At 41.0% G+C, this 17,366-nt stretch overlaps 2 protein-coding genes across 2 annotated transcripts; both read left to right on the top strand.

The window, feature by feature from the left end:
* The first annotated feature begins 496 nt into the window (after nucleotides 1-496).
* On the top strand, nucleotides 497-5,808 carry LOC135489514 (lipopolysaccharide-induced tumor necrosis factor-alpha factor homolog). The gene is made up of 4 exons (XM_064774904.1): nucleotides 497-644; nucleotides 3,957-4,148; nucleotides 4,972-5,155; nucleotides 5,452-5,808. The coding sequence occupies exons 1-4, from the start codon at nucleotides 590-592 to the stop codon at nucleotides 5,555-5,557; spliced, it is 537 nt and encodes a 178-aa protein (XP_064630974.1). The 5' UTR covers nucleotides 497-589; the 3' UTR covers nucleotides 5,558-5,808.
* A 1,783-nt stretch (nucleotides 5,809-7,591) lies between these two features.
* LOC135486048 (annexin A11-like) lies at nucleotides 7,592-17,317 on the top strand. Its single transcript, XM_064768556.1, has 7 exons — nucleotides 7,592-8,380; nucleotides 8,703-8,843; nucleotides 9,245-9,404; nucleotides 9,693-9,799; nucleotides 15,089-15,130; nucleotides 15,527-15,821; nucleotides 16,104-17,317. Exons 1-7 carry the CDS (start codon nucleotides 8,278-8,280, stop codon nucleotides 16,213-16,215), a joined length of 960 nt encoding a protein of 319 aa, XP_064624626.1. The 5' UTR covers nucleotides 7,592-8,277; the 3' UTR covers nucleotides 16,216-17,317.
* The last annotated feature ends 49 nt before the right edge of the window (nucleotides 17,318-17,366 follow it).

Here is a 17,366-nt window from a genome sequence, read left to right as displayed (position 1 = left end):
ATGGCTTAAGCCATTAAGCTTTTCTTGTCACATGATGGATATACTGGTGACGTGTCGAGCGAGATGGCTGACTTAGCCAATTTGCATAGAAGGTATCTTTTTCACTCTCTACCTTCATCGTCTTCTTACTCGTCATCTTCCCGTCGAGAGTTGGACTCGTCAGTGGATGAGAGTACTTGACAGTGGAAAAAAACTGACATTTTCACGCTTTCTTATTACATGTACATTTACACGAAGTACATACGAGTGCATTTCTCTTCACCAAAATTGATGATTTCCCTTCTTGTTGAGACCATCAGCATTGGTTCACATCCTAATGGGCGTGAATTGCTAAGTCAATCATCAATATTGATATGGTGAACAACAAGCTGATGAACACAATGGCTATCTCAATACACGATTTCGATTGACATCGTGGCTGCCAACCATGTCAGGTTACCTAGTAACGTGACAACATAGATCTAAATTGCGTTTTATTCATTTGAATATCCTGCATTGAAGCTGCTGTTGGTGAATTTCTTCGGGCACTTTATCAAACTGAATACCGGATTGGACGTGATTACTGGCACTGGCGTAGGACTATACCACCATGTCGAACCCTCCGCCAGAAGACGTTAACTATCCGTTAGGGAAAGGAGCAGATGGTAAGACCATTTGGCATCGTCTTCTATCTATTAATTTTCTAGTTGGTTAGACAAAACATTTGGGCCCAAGCTCATTGGCCATGGTGGGTAAACCTGGTATGTATCTTAAAACGATGTGATTATTTGAGCATATATGCCTGAGGGTGGAGAAGCTCTAGTCACCAAAGATGGAGGACACCAGCCGACACGGCGTGGAAGAAATCGGATGTTCACGCATTTATAAATGCAGATAGTATAACCATAAGCCGAAAAGGTCTTCAATGTCGTTTTTGTCTGCTCTCCATCTCATAATTTCTTTCTCGGCACCTGGGATCCCGGTTCGTTGATTTATTTACAGCGGCAATTGCGTTTGTCCCAAATTGGATGCGGAAATCAAAAGGAGATTTGAATGAAATTAATTAATTCTCTAATCATTGCAATTAATCACAAAGTTTGCTTTGAAAATCAGAACGGAATGACTTACGAACGGATGAGCACCAAATTCATGCGAACATTTCAAATTACAATCTCATCAAATTATGGCCATAAATTAGAATTTGCTGGATGCACAGCCTCACAAGTTACGCGGAATTATTTTGCATTTCGATGAAGCCATTACTATACTCATCATGATTAACGTTAGCTGAAATTTGTGCCGATTATTTCGTTTTTAATCTTCAAATGCATTTTAACAAAGTCGCAGATGTCTTCCAGTGTTTTATGTCATAATTTCGAATCCTGATGTGTCTCGCTATGGCATGTTGTAAAATCTATGAGGTATACAATGCTTTTCAAGTACCAATAGATCACCTGGAAGCCGGAAAAGTTCGTTACATTCCCGCTGCTGAGTTTTGCCCCATCGCGGATAGGAATAAAACTAGTACATGATCATACTTAAAAACTAATTACACGATGCATTTTGGTATATTTTACTTAACAAAACAGAGCATTGACTAGTCTTTATTCTCCATCGATTACGACACCGTACAGTTCACGAGGCGAACTTAAGACCCCTACTCGTCCGTCGGTAGAACCTTTTTTAGACGCCCTGTGTACATTTAAATCTTCCTAACAACTCTTACCTACATACTTGAATTTCCAATAAATCTACTGAATATTGGGATTTTTTTAAACGCAGAACAAGACCAAGAGCTTAGTATATCACTAAAAAAGGAGACTGTGCCCCGATTACCTGTCACTCACTCCGGCGGCTTAGGTCAGGGAGATTGGTTCACCTGGTGCATAATATAATTCCAGTACTGTGGCAACCTTCAGTTATCCCTTGGTTTAGAATCTACGTTCGACCCATCTTTGATATACCTACATGTATATTACATGCAGTTTACGTGCATTGTAAATAACCTTTTTTCTCTCTACATCGCGTTTATTTCAATGTTCTCAACCACCCTTACTCAAATACTTGTACTTTCAATTAACATGATGAACATTGGAAGTTTGATTAAAAGACCATTGAGGCGGCAATGGGAATGCCCTAGAGGAGGCATGTGTTTGGAAATAGTAATTACCTAACTGATTGCCATCAGATGTTGAGAACTTTATGTAAACTTACCTCGAGCGAATCTGCATTGCCTCTGGCAACGAGAATAACCGCAAGTGGAGTTAACTTTGATTCTGATTAAAGGGACACTGGGCATGATATTCATAGCTTACCAGGTGAATAATACCCCGGTTCGTCACTATATGCGCCACTAAATCTGACGTCTGATAAACGATTTGTTGCTGGTGTGAGGCCGGGATATTGGAACCATCATTCTCCCATCATAATTTCCCCACGACCAGAAACACAAAAATTCTTGGAATGATTTACCAATATCCATAGTAACGCTCGTGTAGCCTATATGATCCCAGGTAAATTCATTAAGAGAAAACCTTCAGTAGGATCACTTATTAGACGGAAAATAATTTCTGAGAAACTGAAGTTTGGTGTGTAGTGATACAGCGGGAAGGTGACGCATTCCTCCTCGCAAACCATGCAGGGTCATTAGCTTACTCCTCGCCGGCAGTTATGAGGGAGGGAGGTCCTAGCTAACCTCACCGCCTGAGCCTCTCAACAAGGAAGACGCTCTTGAAATGGTACAATCAATATGCTTGCAAATGAAGATTTAAACTTCCCTCCAGTCAGTTGCCGTTAGAAAAACGATTATTTCAGTATCATTGCCTGAGGAATTAACATATCAATAATTAATGAAGAGTGATGCTCCAGTATAAAAAGCAACGTATTTTTGTGTGTACCATATTATGATTGCTCCACACAGCCACACACAGCTAAAACCCACTTAGTCTTCCAAGCTAGCGCGGTAAAAATATTTTTGCGAACATCTTAGAATGGGTTTTAATGGATACTTTTGCAGATGGGATGTTTTCCATCACAAAATGGTATGGAGCGTTTTTTAAGATCTGCAAATGTTGTTTATGATAAAAGCTCCAAGGCCATCCGTTATGAGGACTTGATACCTGCGTCATGATGTCTATTTTATTACAAAAGCTAAGCTGTATGAGAATTTGTTTAGATGTTTCAAGATATGTTCAGATCAATTAGCCCTTATTTGATACCAAATCAAAACAGATAGGAAACAAGGTAGATGAGTGAAAAATTCAGCCTCCTTGGGACATTCGACGTGAAAGTACGATGAAACGCACAGATACCTTTAATGCCTGATGGACACACCGATGTCTATTTTCTTTCCCTCCACTCTCTCTAATACCCGAAAGCCGACCTTAATCCCAATCTCATTGACCGATTTAAGACCTATAACCTCAATTCTTGACATCATCGATCTCTTAATGTCAACACTTTCTGCTATCAATCTCCGATCAGTTGTTTGATAACAATATCCGAATGGATTTCTGTGGGAATCTCTTGAGAAATAACACAATCAAATGGATGGAAGGAATGCACCAGAATAGAAGAATCCTGCTCATACTCTCTCAGGCGGTTGCGTCAGTTATCGGCGCTCGTTTTTCTCACCACGTCCACGGTTTCTTCTTGGGCATCATATACTACACTCTTGAAAATAAAGGTTTCTGAGATTTCGAAAAGCCTTATAAATGGGTGCTTTGGTTAACCCAACAAACCTGTAACATTGAAATAAAACGGTTTTGATTTTCAAAATAACCTGTAGGCGTCGCATGTTTGTGTACGCCGAAAAACCCTCAAAGGTTTTTCTAAAGCTCATAAACTTCACTTTTTAAGAGTGTGGTGTGTCAAAGTCAACGAGGTTGAGGAAAACATCATATGGCGTTACTTTGAAGACACTGAAACGTTTTCAGAAAAAGTATGGCTCTAAGTAGTTGTAGTTACTTTCTTTGCAGGTCCTCCAGGGTACATAGGGCCACCTCCAGGTCAAGGACCGCCTCCAGGACAAGGACCACCGCCTGGACAAGGACCACCTCCTGGACAGGGGCAAGGACTTCCTCCTCCATACCAACAGAACAATGGTCCACCGCCACCTCAGCAGGCCTATGCCCAACCAATGCATGCCCAGCCCATTGGAGCATACGGAGGTGACTTTGTTCTTTGAGGATGAAAAATTTCACTATTTCAAATTTTAACATGTACATGTATGAGTTCCGGTGTGGAGGTAAATGTAGTCCCACTGGAGAATTATTCATCGTAATCCTACATATGCATGTAGGGCACAGAAAATGATAACGGCGGCGGATTGATCTGAATAAAATCTCCGAATAAAACTGAAGTGATCTCAGGTCAAGCCCACATTTATATGTTTTGCTAAAAGTGTTGCGACAGCAATAACTGTAAATTACACGTACATATATGTGAGGTACAGTATGCTAGCAGTAGCTTTGTGGTAGTTATATTGTCATTGGTGGCGATTGGAAATTGCTGCTGGGATAGAACTACAGACACAGTCACTAGGTAACGTACTCATTATTCACCAACTTTTTACCGGTCAGCAGAACACATGACTGTATACGTTATATTTCCTCCAACAGTTTCTAGTCACAGTGAAAAATTAAGAGTACCTAATGCACAAGTCATTTGTTTGATCAAACCCTTCTTTTCGTCGTGAAGAGGTACAACCATACGGCAATGGTTTCGTGGTAATGAATATGATTGAGCATTTGAATGCTACAGCTCGCCAAACATCCAAGACGGAGGTCGCGAGGCCAATACCCAATACCCAGTGGCACTCGAAAACTTTCATCCTGGCTTAGAGGAGCAATGGTACCCTCTGCAATGCAGAGCGAGAACTGAAAAAATAAAGGAAGAAGTAAAATATCCTCTCCATTTCTAAACTCTTTTCAGAACACACAAGGGAGGCGATAGCTTAATAAAAATTTATTGATGTATGAATTTCATTTTTAGCACCCCATCTAGGTGGACAAACCACTGTGGTAGTGACCAACCAGCCAGGGGGAATGCAGCCAGTATTCGGGGAATTTTCAACCCCGGGTACATGTCCACACTGTCGAGCCACTGTAAATACCGTCGTCTCTTATGCTACCGGAACTTTTACATGGGTTGTTGCAGGAGTCATGTGCTTAGTCGGGTATGTATCGAAAGTACTGCATCTTTGCCGTATCCGTGTGAAATGTAATTCTTTAAATTTTAAATTTTTTAAAGAAGGATGATGTTTCAAAAACATTGCTACAAAATCCTACATAACCCAGCAAAAATCGCAATATAGGTGCTGCATACAGTAGGTGTTATCGATGCAGTGCTGTCGTCAACTAATGGCTGTTGGGGCGCTCAGTTACCGAACACAGTTCGCCAAAAGCAAGATTGAGAGAATCAGCCGTACGAAAGAGTTCTAGCAATTTTGTATTTTTCTTATTTTTCTTCCAGGTTGATTCCCTGCTGCCTTATTCCATTCTGTATTCAGGGGATGAAAGACGTGGTTCATACTTGTCCAAACTGCAAAAGTTTCCTTGGGAAGCACTCGAAGATGTAATCATGACGCCATATTCAAATAATTCATAATCGCAATTCGCAATGTTCTTATGAGCAATAATTTTACCGTTGTTATTTCTGAACTGAATCATATATGGCTTTCGACCAGCTTTACGCTTCTGAGATAATGCCACCTCATGATTTCTGCTGATGAAATACGCAGTGCTGGTGCCTAAAGTAGGCATAGATGGACTTAATCGGTCGACACTGACATGGACTTCGACAGAAAATTATATGGGGTTTTAAGGAATACTTTTGGCTTGTCGTTTTTTATGCACAGGTCTGGCACATATTCTACTGCTCTCAGGGATAAGATGTAAACTTTTGAACAGTGTGTTCGCATAGACGTTTTTAGTTTGATGAAAAAGGCGACCAGATGTTCAATTAGTGTCTAAATTTCACAAAAGCTATCAATTTTTTTTCTTCAATTTAATTTAATTAATTCTCCACTTTATAATTAAAAGTACAGCGAAAAATACATAAACGGTATATGCAATGGTGGCAGACGTTACAACACAGTCGATCAAGGGTTGACAGGTAAAGGGGTTGAAATATAGATTGGAAGTTAAATTATATCAAAGAGTTACGGCACGCCAGAAGGAATTTCGCTAGTCTTACAAAAAATTTACTTTTGAACCAACTTTTCATTTTGATGACATTTGGTTGAAAACAATAATACTTTGACAGTCAATCTTTTCTGATTTCTGTAACAGCATTGCATTCAAGCAATAAAATCATCAGGAAATAGAACTCCGAGAGTCTGCGTTTATGCATCAAAAAGCGCTCTCTAACAAAGGTACTGCCATCTGGTCCTTGGTTTTGTGACTGATTTCTGCTTTCCATGCAACTGATGACGCAGACTGCTAGGGAATTTCGACAAAATCAAGAGACGTTATCATTTTACATAAAAGAATATTCCGACATGCGATGTACATATATAGCCAGCAGCGTGCTACCCTAGCTTGGCACACGATCACCTCAGAATAACTTCAATCCCGAATATAAATCTAAGAGCACTGTCACACACTAAACAATCTCACACGACGTCCTTTAAACCACACGAAAGAGCACTCCAACCTACACAATATATCATTAAGATTCACTGGAACAATAATCCATCATGTTCAATATATCACTAAGAGTCACTAGAACAATCAAAACAAAATTCAGAAGTTCAGGTAGTTGCATTCCTGTACTGTGGGCCTGCCAACGTATGTATACATTGGAGCCAGCACACAAAACATGTGTACACCTTGCCCTCCAGCCATGAACTGACCATTGAAAACCTGCATTACGTTACGTCATGACCTCGCGTGTCCTATTTCCACAAGCAAGGGTGCTCGGCGATGCATGATTGTATTATGCCAGTATTGTATTAATCAAGGTGACAATGGACGGGCAGTCGTAGCTTATTATAGCCAAAAAGTAAATACCTATCCAAGATCTGTCAGTGCTTTACTTTTGGATGAGATTTTTTACCCAACATGTTCATCAAATTCGACAGTAGAAGTTAGTAATCTATTGTCACTGGTTTTAGAAGTTTAGAAGGCGAACGGGACACATGTTGTCTGTTACCACACTGATACGTCAGAAGTCCTTGGGACAGTTGTAAATCCCCCGGACCGCCCCCCCACCCCCTCCTTCCCCCCAGATGTCACCGTGCTAACTAATAACCCTAAAGGGGAAATGGTAATGTTATTTCACAAAACAATGTCAAGACCAAGACGGATTACGCTATCATCGCCCTAGCAAACACTATGACGTCAACTTAGCAAATACCTCGCTATGTGTTTTGGGGCTATATGTTCGAACATACATTTGGGTAGTCTGATTATTACAGGGAAATCAGCCAGTCGATTCGTGCGTGGACTACCTACTTTTAGTTAACTGGTGAGTTTATGCATAAACTACTTCGTTGCAGATGAGTTTTCAAACTTCTTTTAGTGACTGTGTTTACTTGATACTACATTCCTCACTTTGAGCAGGGAGGTTTAAAACTTAACCTCCCTACTTTGGTCGACCACAAACATGTTATGAAACTTTTGTAACCGTATCCCTGATTACCATCGTCGGGGTTGTAACCCTGTATAAAGTTGTCCCCCTTTTCAGGTAAAGGAACCAGCGTAAAAGATAAAACTGGGTGTATGCCCAGTTAAGTTGGATAGTCAGGGAGTGTCACTTCGATAGTCGAGCGACTAGTGGGGTGGGTTTTGTGCAGGTGTGGTCCTGGATTCCATGTGCAGGGTAATTTTCGGTAGGTCCACATTCTGACCTTAAAACCCTGGACACAAAGAACTTGAGACAATAGGAGCCGGGAGAACCGGACGAATATTGGCCTAATGACCACTATTTTCATATACTAGGTGGCAAACCGGACTCACTAGCAATGCTGATACATGTATTAGGGCCTACACAGGGACCTATATGGGACCTATATGTATTGTACGCCTATACACAAAGTGGTTAAAAATTCAAACTAAAATTCTGGACAAAGCCAATTTGTACATGACACTGTACAAGCCAAGCGATAGAAATAATAAATTGCGGTGTACAGACATCGAGTTTGGAGACTTTTCCGAAGAGGTTGATAGAAATACTTGTAAACTGACCCCGAAATATAGACATACACTAAGTCCCAAATATATAAATTTCTATCCCGACCCACTTATTTGTTTTTAGGACTTCCGCTTGATTGTACTGTGTGTCAGTGTCAGCCAATTGATGCAATTGCTGTTTCAGTTAAAACGACCAGACAACCTACCCACCATGTCTGCCCCTCCTCCAGATGGCCCTTATGCGTGTGCACCACAACCAGAGAAACAAGGTAAGGTAAATTTGCGTGAAAAGCTGATGCCTCACGTGTATAGAACCCGTGATATGACAATGAATTTACGCATTCAACAGGCAACATCCAATGATTCCATAAATATAAGTTTAATTTATTCTAGGACTTCGTTAGAGAGATTTTAAATTTTGAATTTATTTGGTGCCGTAAATGAAAAATGCATGATTAACCTGTCTAAAGGCATTTTGGGCACTGAATCTTGAAATCTTTGTCTTTTTTTGTGTCAAATCGTCATTGCTTTATTGAAGTAATTCGAAGTACATTGTAATTACCGAACCTGTTTTCTAATGTTATCTTTCAGGCTACGGTGACGAGGCTCCCCCACCATATCCTGTTGGACCAGCCCCTGGGAATTTCTCTGGACCACCACCACAGCAGCAGGGATATCCGCCTCAGCAGGCAGCTTACTATCCCCCACAACAGCCTCCTCAGGGACCAACTAGTAAGTCAAGTCTGGTCATTGTGCAGGAGCCGCTATTATATTTGTTTATCATTTCGGGTAAAGAAGGTCTGATGCCTGACACCATGTCGGTACGGGCGGGAGGACCTTAACTGCCAATCTAGCGCGGCAGCCACACGCCGATCAGCGCAGGAACCAATATCTATTGTGCCCATCATACGGGGTGGCAATTTTTTATCATTAGTCGGAATGATATTTCAGATCAATGAGACTATTTAGTAAAATCTATATTTCATTTCACATTAAAAGTTTTTTCGGATAATGCATCCAAAACCTGTTGCATAAATGTACACAAAAAGTTACGTTAGTTCTTGTCAAAATATGATTATTGGAAATTGAATCCTCGAGCATGGATATAATGGTTTAATTACTATTGATTGCAGTTACCCTTCAACCTGGTGTAACACACGTCCACACAACAGCGTTCGGGGAATCCCCAATAACAACGGTTTGCCCTCACTGTCAGGCGACAGTGTTAACGGCGACTTCGACTAAAGTTGGACTGTTGGCTTGGATAATATGTGGGGTACTTTTCATCATTGGGTAAGTTGCTGATGTAAATGACAGCCACGCCCGATGCCTACCCCCTCCCCCTGCCAACTCAATACACGTACAGCAAAAATGGTAACAACTGGAACGTCTTCTGGTTGCTCCTTGAAAGCCAGGTGATTTCTGTGGAGGCCGCGGTTATGATATACTAAAGCGCTTTGGGCAGGGAAACGTTAGAAAAGCGCCATATTTTTGGCGCTCAATACTATTACATGTTTTATTGTGATAGAATCACTGACTACCGTATATAAATCATAAAGATATTGATTACGTTTCTTTCAGTTGTTGGGCGGGATGCTGTTTGATTCCGTTGTGTATCAGCGCACTTCATGACGTCATTCATTCGTGCCCGAACTGCAAACAGGTCATTCATGTTTCCAAGAAGATGGGATAGAAAGGTAAACTCAAAATTATACGGGGTGGCCCAAAAAACGATGAACAAGCTACCTTAAGATCCGAAGCATTAGCAACAGTAGATGGTAAATCTGTCGAGAAGGAAAATGAAATAAAATTTGTTTTTGACGACGAGATCATAGTTTCAAGTATGGTTGATGCTCTCCATACAAGAGAGGTTAAAAAAGACTGACAAAATCAAAATCTCTGCTACGGAGAGTGGTGATTGACTCATCAACCCACGTAGAAAACTATATTCTTTTGCTCGATGTGTCGATTTGAAAAGATCTTTACACTCCGATTTCATTTTTTATATTTCGATGTTTCAGGAAGACACCACCAATGTACACATCGAGACTGGGCTGACGGCTGGTTAACACTAAATACAGTAGCATGATAACGATCACCTAGCGCCAAACCGTCTCATTTTCGCGTCTCTTTATTTATGCGATTCGCGATTTTGCATTTTGCGATTGAATCGCGAATCAATGAGGTTCTTCGCAAAAATAAAACACCCGCGAAGACTTGGCGGTCTTCAAAACCCGTTTTGAGCGAAGTCAACGTGAATTGTGCATGGGATGGCCATTGATTGTGCCGGGCGCTGACGCGCGGAGGCAACATCGTACCTGTGAAAGATGCAAGTACATGTACATGTAAGGTGGGCCTGACAATCTACTGGACATTTCGGATGATAATGAAAAGAGTGCTCAAGAAACAATTAACGAGGCGATACCAAAAATATACTGGTTTAAATACTTCACCGTCAGCGAAACAACTGCGATGTCTACGGCGATTGTAAGTGTTCAATTTTAGAACTTGTATATCGACCTACTTGAATGTGGAGAATTAGTCGAAAATGCCGGCCAAAACTCGACAGTGACACCTAAGAATGAAAGGTCTGGTCAAAAGCAACTTTTTTGTATACAAACCACAAGTAACATAGTTCATGTACATTGTATTCTTCTAAAATCTCTTCAGGTGGAAGCATCATTTATTTGCACGTTTTTTTTTTTTAGTAATGACTTTTATTCTATCATGTATTAATGTTATGTTTTATTATAAATTGTAAAGCGCTTAGAAGTTTTAACAACGTTAAGCGCTATAAAAATGTTTTTAATAATAATAAATAATAATTTGCCTGTACATGTATATAACACTGTTTAATAAATTCTTATACATAATGACTACGTACGTGTTTGTGCAAGTTAAAGCAAGCTCTGAACCAACGGAACTACCCATCATCAAAGATCATTTCGGAAATGATCACTACTGTTCGCGACTGCACACCAGAGTCTTTCAAAAAATTATTTGGAAGACTCTGGCTGTACTCTCTGATGGCGCCGGTCGGCAACTGGGGCAGCTTTGAAGAGTGGTGGCGCCGTTGGAGCTTCCGCACCGCCGGGGATGTTGGCCGGACTTGCCGGACAACGCATGACAACAGAATGGCACAATGACCATTAAGTCAACATTATGTACATAAAGGTGGGACTCAGTTGTATCGCTAATATGAGTATACCAGTTACAGCAATCAGCTTTTTATGGTTTATTGACATAAGAACATTCAATGTGTGATCGTTCAGATATAGAGCGTTTGTGCAGTGATAGTGAGCTACAGAAAGACCAGTACTCGTCATACAATATTATGTTGATCACGTTTTATCATCAGCGGCTGCATCAATTAAAAAAGGAAATCTAGGGGAGTTTAATATTCTTCTAATTATTCCGTTGTGATGCCTTGATGTTTCATCACAGTTATTTGTCAACATGTACGATCTAATTTAAGTGAAGCATATTCTTACGGTGTGAATCTAACATAAAACAGGGTGCTGCTGGTTATACTCTAGGTGTTCAGTACGACCTTCCACAGAAATGCGTTTGACCGGAGCAGCCAGTTTTACCATTCATCAAAGTATAGCCTATTAACAGTATTTCAAGTGTTCCATTTTTAATGTCTAGTGAAGAGTCTCTCTCCAAGCTCCACTCCTTTCTTTTTTTCGTGTAAATATCAGCAATTTAGTTCTAAACCAGTACTGACCTTCAACGCGTACATCGGATTTAACATGTATAGTAGTTTCGAAGTGACCCAAACACTTACGCACCACATCGCTTCGTAAACCAACCGACAGCTGGCATCGGGAGCTCAAGAGCTCGGCGCGCACTCGCTCTGGTAGATGGATGTGTAACATTAAATTGCTCGTCTTTTTGTAGATAGTCAATTTACAACTGCATACTAGTACAACAGCAGAACAGTGTACAGAACAGCCACAGAGTTGGGAACGAATCTGCAAGGGAACCTGCAGGTGAGTCTTTCATTTTATTGGTTTGCCCGCAGCTCGGGGACGACACAGGTTTCCGGACTGTTCGGCCATTTTGAAGCTTGGCTGCCTGATTGAAGCAAGAAGTGCTTACTCGTGTGCTGTTAACTGGACTGCGCTGGTTGTGGATGTAACTTCTGGGAGGAGTATGTCTCCTTTTGCCTGAAGAAAATCCGCATGAGTCGCCATTTCATGCTACATATACTCAAGTTTCGGACGCCTAACGTCCACTGCAGTAAGCGAGTGCATGTGTTCATTGGTAGGCCCACGACGGGAGTAAGTTTCTTCTTGATTGACGAGCAGCGTCAATGGCAATAGTGGCTTAAATAGAAGGCCTAAAATTTCACCAATTTCGGGCCTAGAAATGTCCACTATGTAAAGATATGGCTGGATGTTACACGTGAGAGACCAGAGTACATGTATATACTTTTAATTCGTTGAAATTCGGTTGAAATCAAAGTACTTAGTAATAAAGTCTGCGGTAGTTATTGATGATTTGGCGTTGTCTTGTGATGCGGCTGCTGTCTTTTCGTCGCGGACGTAATTTTTTTCACGGAGTTGCATTGCAGGACCATGTCGGTTGAGGGAACTGGAATATGATTCCCTGGGGTGTTGGTCGATTAATAGCAGACAGTGAGACCAGACTGTCAGCACACTACGGGTCAAATCGAATAACCATATTCTTTAGTGAACCTGTATATAGTAATGGCGTCATTAATTCAAAACAGAAAAACCAACCCAACCATTTTGCATGCACGTCGATGTAGGCGATTATGTGATTTCCATTAGAACTGTATGTATCGGCGATAATGCAAATCAACTGCTCTTGGCAGTGTACAAGTCTTCTCTAACCATGGCTAGATGTATACGAGACAACAACAAAGTAAATCAATATTCTTCGAGTGTTTTCAATGGTCCATCCGATACTGACATAGACCAGTCGTAACTGTGCGTGAGTATTCGGGCCAGTTCGCTAATTTCCCATTATCATTACATTCATCTTGAGAGAGAGTCAAGGTCGAGGACTAGGTGTTGGCTTAAAGGTAGGCGTTGCTGTTTTGAAAGGTGTAGAAGTAGAAAAACTTCCCTAGAAAAACTGTCCGGTTTTGTTGTATTCTGAAGGATTATGGTACATGTTTTATAATAGAGGCCATTAATACCGTCAATAGCTCAAAGATTATAGTACCCTACTAAAAAAATTTACCCTTGGCTAAGGTACTGTAAGGTATTTGTAGGGTATTGTAGGGTAAATGAGGGGGTAATTTGGCCGCTTAGCCTCGGCAAAGAATGTTTCATTTTCTGATAGTTTGGAACTTTTCTTTGCAGTCTGTTTAGAAAACAAACCATTTAAGCACCATCATGAGCGAACTTCCACCAGGTGAGTTATTTTAGTCTATTGAGTCTTAATAGCATAGGTCTGAGCCTGTACAATATTGCGTATACTGCCTCCAAAGACTGAAATTACAATCTCTTTCCGTTGCTTGGTATACAGCGCGGCCAACAGTAGCCATGGCTTCCTGCAACTAAGCAACACCATTAGGGCCATTCATTTCCCGGGTTTTCAGTACCCCTCCCCCTTGTACGCATGCGCGAGCATACGCTAGAGCCAAGGCTCCCAACTGTGTGCGTACGCAAAGATCGTTAGTCAATATTTCAAAGATCGGCAAAAATATATCGCTATTCTTTCCGCATGGTTCTGATAGGCTATAAATGGCAGGTTTCGCAAAACTTTCGAACGAGACTGTATAAATGTGGCGACTTCTTTGTAAATGTCGCCGATTCCTCATAACACCAGAGATGATTTGCGAGTGTGTGTTGAGTATTAATGAGTTAGCAAAGGACTTGTGGACACGACGACCTTCGTATATAGGGGCTGCGAATTAAAGTCAGCCAAACGTTTCATAACTGCCCACACTAAGCGGTGAACCTGCGTTTTGCTATCGGGAAGCGACCATTTATGAGCTGAATGCAGGCCAGCGAAACCCAACACTTTGTCATAGCAAGTTGCAATCACATTGATAATCGCAATAGTGCACTCTGGGTCTGGCACAAATGTAGTTGAACCAGTGTTGCAGTCGTTTACATAGAATCTGCCTGCAGTCCAGCTATGCAATAGCGGCTGTAATTGAAAGCAACAGGGAATACTATCTGAACCATTATTAACAGTAATCATATCTGCCGCAATTACTCTTAATCATAATATGGCTGATAATGTCCTAGTTGACGCTCAGCTCTCAACGCAATAATGCATTCATTCATACATCGTTATTACTCTCACACGCATCAGTTGCCAGGCACATTTTATTTCAAAAATGGATATCTGTGCATGTTCGTCCTTAATATTTAAGGTAAAGTTCTTTTATAGTACAAGGTCCAAAAATGCAGATACTAGAAAACGTTTACACTGCAGTACAAACTGCCCGCTATGATTGCCTCACCTTCAACACCTGCACTCGGAGAAACACTACCATTAAGGGCTCAATGATAATGCTGTTCAGATCCCGCCCTGGGTTTGCTATTACAAATATCTATTTGGTGTTTTTGCTACATGTAAATAGAAATATATTAGACTATCAGCTCTCGGCCGTCAAAAGTAAGTTACCAACCAGTGGTTTATTTAGTTGACTTATACGATTTCCTTCCACACGGTTGCAATACAAGGGTCTCAGCTTTTGCTGTTGTATCGGGAATACAGTATGGATTGGATGCCCTGGTCGACGTTATATACATTGTATTTCTATTTTGCCGCTTTGATATTCGGTATTGTATATACACAACATTTGCATTACTTGTATCAATACTTTACCAGGCGACAGTTTTATCCTGACATAAGATTACCTTTATACAAACATAGGCCCTAGTATAACCCGAACAGTGCTTGGTGTCGTGTTCGTATTTTAGAAGGTGCGGATTCGTTTGCCTTTCTTATAATGTAATACCACTCTCAAAGTTCGGCGCTTTCCTTTGCAGGACCTCCTCCAGATTACGCGGCAGGCCCACCACACCAGCCGGGTAAGTTACGCCGATTGAGAGGATACGAGACCCAAACTACCCAGATATGTTTGAGATGTGTTGTAGGCCTTTCGGCCGAAAGGAGACAACAATGTGTAACCCTTTTTGTTTCTCTTGGTGACTCGAATTTAGTTGATTAAAAATGGACGGATAAAGCAATGTGCAATGCTATCACGACGCTACGCATCTTTCCTCCTGCAGGACGAAGAAAAATCTAAAGGAAGATTTATAACCAGCAACTTAGGTGGCCATTTTAGCATTGTTGAGTTTACTATTTGAAAGATAGCGTATTGAAAGTTTTTTGCGATGGCGCCTTTTGGAAATGACGCACTTACTCCAATGAAACCTGTACATAGCTTTATTTTTTCTTTAGGGCACTGTTCAATTATATTTCAGCTTACCCCGACAAGGGGCAGCCTCAGTACCCTGCCCAAGGGCAGCCCCCGTACCCTGCCCAGGGGCAGCCCCAGTACCCTGCCCAAGGGCAACCCCAGTACCCCGCCCAAGGTCAGCCTCAAGTTTTTGTTCAACAGCCGGGTCCAACTGTGGTTGTTGCAGCCGTGCCGCGCGTGTTCGGGGAGCAACCAATGACGCTAGAATGTCCCGGATGTAGAGCCACTGTCACAACATCCACGACTTACTCGAATGGTTTATTGACATGGGCAGCACTTGGAGGACTTTGTATCGTAGGGTGAGTTGATGGACTGGAATATTGCTACGCACAATCGTAAAATGTAGAATACATGTAATTATATCATGTCGGTGAACATCATTGATTGAATGCAAAACATCTCATTTAACCTTTGAGACAATCTCTGCTCTAATAAAAGAAGCTGTAGGTCGGTCCTGTATTCACTCTGGAGGCATTCTTTATACAGTGATACTGATTTCATTTTCAGTCGCACGTTGTTGAGATGTCTTTGGATCGCTCGCATTGCTACTAAATAAATGTTTTAATCATCACGCTTTTCAGATGCTGGTTATGTTGCCTGATTCCTCTGTGCGTTTCTGCTTGCAAGGATGTCGAGCATAGGTGTCCCAATTGCCAAATATTGGTAGGAAAATACGAACGACTGAAACTGTAGGCAAACCACGCGTTGGTGTTAAACTACATGTATACGGACTGCATTTAGAACTTACGTTTTGAATTAAAGAAGCACCCGATTTACTTGACTCCAACCTGAACTGTTCCTTAAAGATATCACTTCGCTAAGGTAAAACTCACTTAAACGGCTATTTTTGAATAGTAAATGGTTCAGATCCTGGATCCGTATATCGAAGTTCGAAGTTCGTATTTCGACTTTCGTACTTCGTATTTCGTATTTCGTATTTCGAATGATCCTTCTGGGCTTTCGTAAGGTACTGATATAGACGCAGTGATCGCGCAATTGTAGCTCGCGGACCAGTTGACTTTGTCCGGAGGGAGGGATGCTGCATCGTACTCCCACGAATAAGTGACGTTCAGCCATCCCCTCTATGAAGATGTTCCTTTGCGGACTTGTGCTTGCTTGTTCTGTCCCCAAGTTAGGCAACGCCGAGGATAGGTGACCGAGAAATATAACACCACGAGTTGGAAATATCGATGCGCTCCATCCATATCCCTAAATGATGCGGAACATCTTTTACGAATCTCTGAGTAAACGTTTTTCCCGCATGACGCCGCCGTAAGTGTACCAAAAACATTTGCTTTGCATTGACTGTATGACAATCTTATTTTTCATCAAAATCATGGAGCTAATAACTTAGCATCATTTTTTGAAAATATAGATATCTTTTTCTGCACACTCGAGTAAGATACGCGTACACAATGGGTGTTTCAAGCCCTAGAGCAAGTCAACATATATACGTCCATTGAATGAGTGGCAAGATTATTTTCAAATAAAAATATATGCAAATATTGTTATTTGTATCTTGTGCAATGTGTTTTTATTTATCATTATAAACTTAGATACAGGCCAACATCTGATATTTGTTGCAGTTTTTCCACATAGTCTAAAACAATGTACATGGAATATTAAAATTTAGGTACGAATTTTTTTTGGATGAAATGGGAACTCCAGTAGAAAGCAATCGCCTTTTATAATCGCATTAATATAATTTCTATTTTGCATCAAATGCAAGTATGTGGTATTTATATTATCATATGCACTCTCTGAAAAAATGAAAATAAATTCTTATTTGGTTGGACCGCTTTGAGTCTTATTTCTTGTAACTACAGACATGACGCTGTGTAAGT

This window comes from Lineus longissimus, chromosome 1 (genome assembly GCF_910592395.1).
Source record: "Lineus longissimus chromosome 1, tnLinLong1.2, whole genome shotgun sequence".
NCBI lineage: Eukaryota > Metazoa > Nemertea > Pilidiophora > Heteronemertea > Lineidae > Lineus > Lineus longissimus.
Note: the sequence above shows the minus strand (reverse complement) of the source record. Positions and strands in the feature narration are given on the sequence as shown.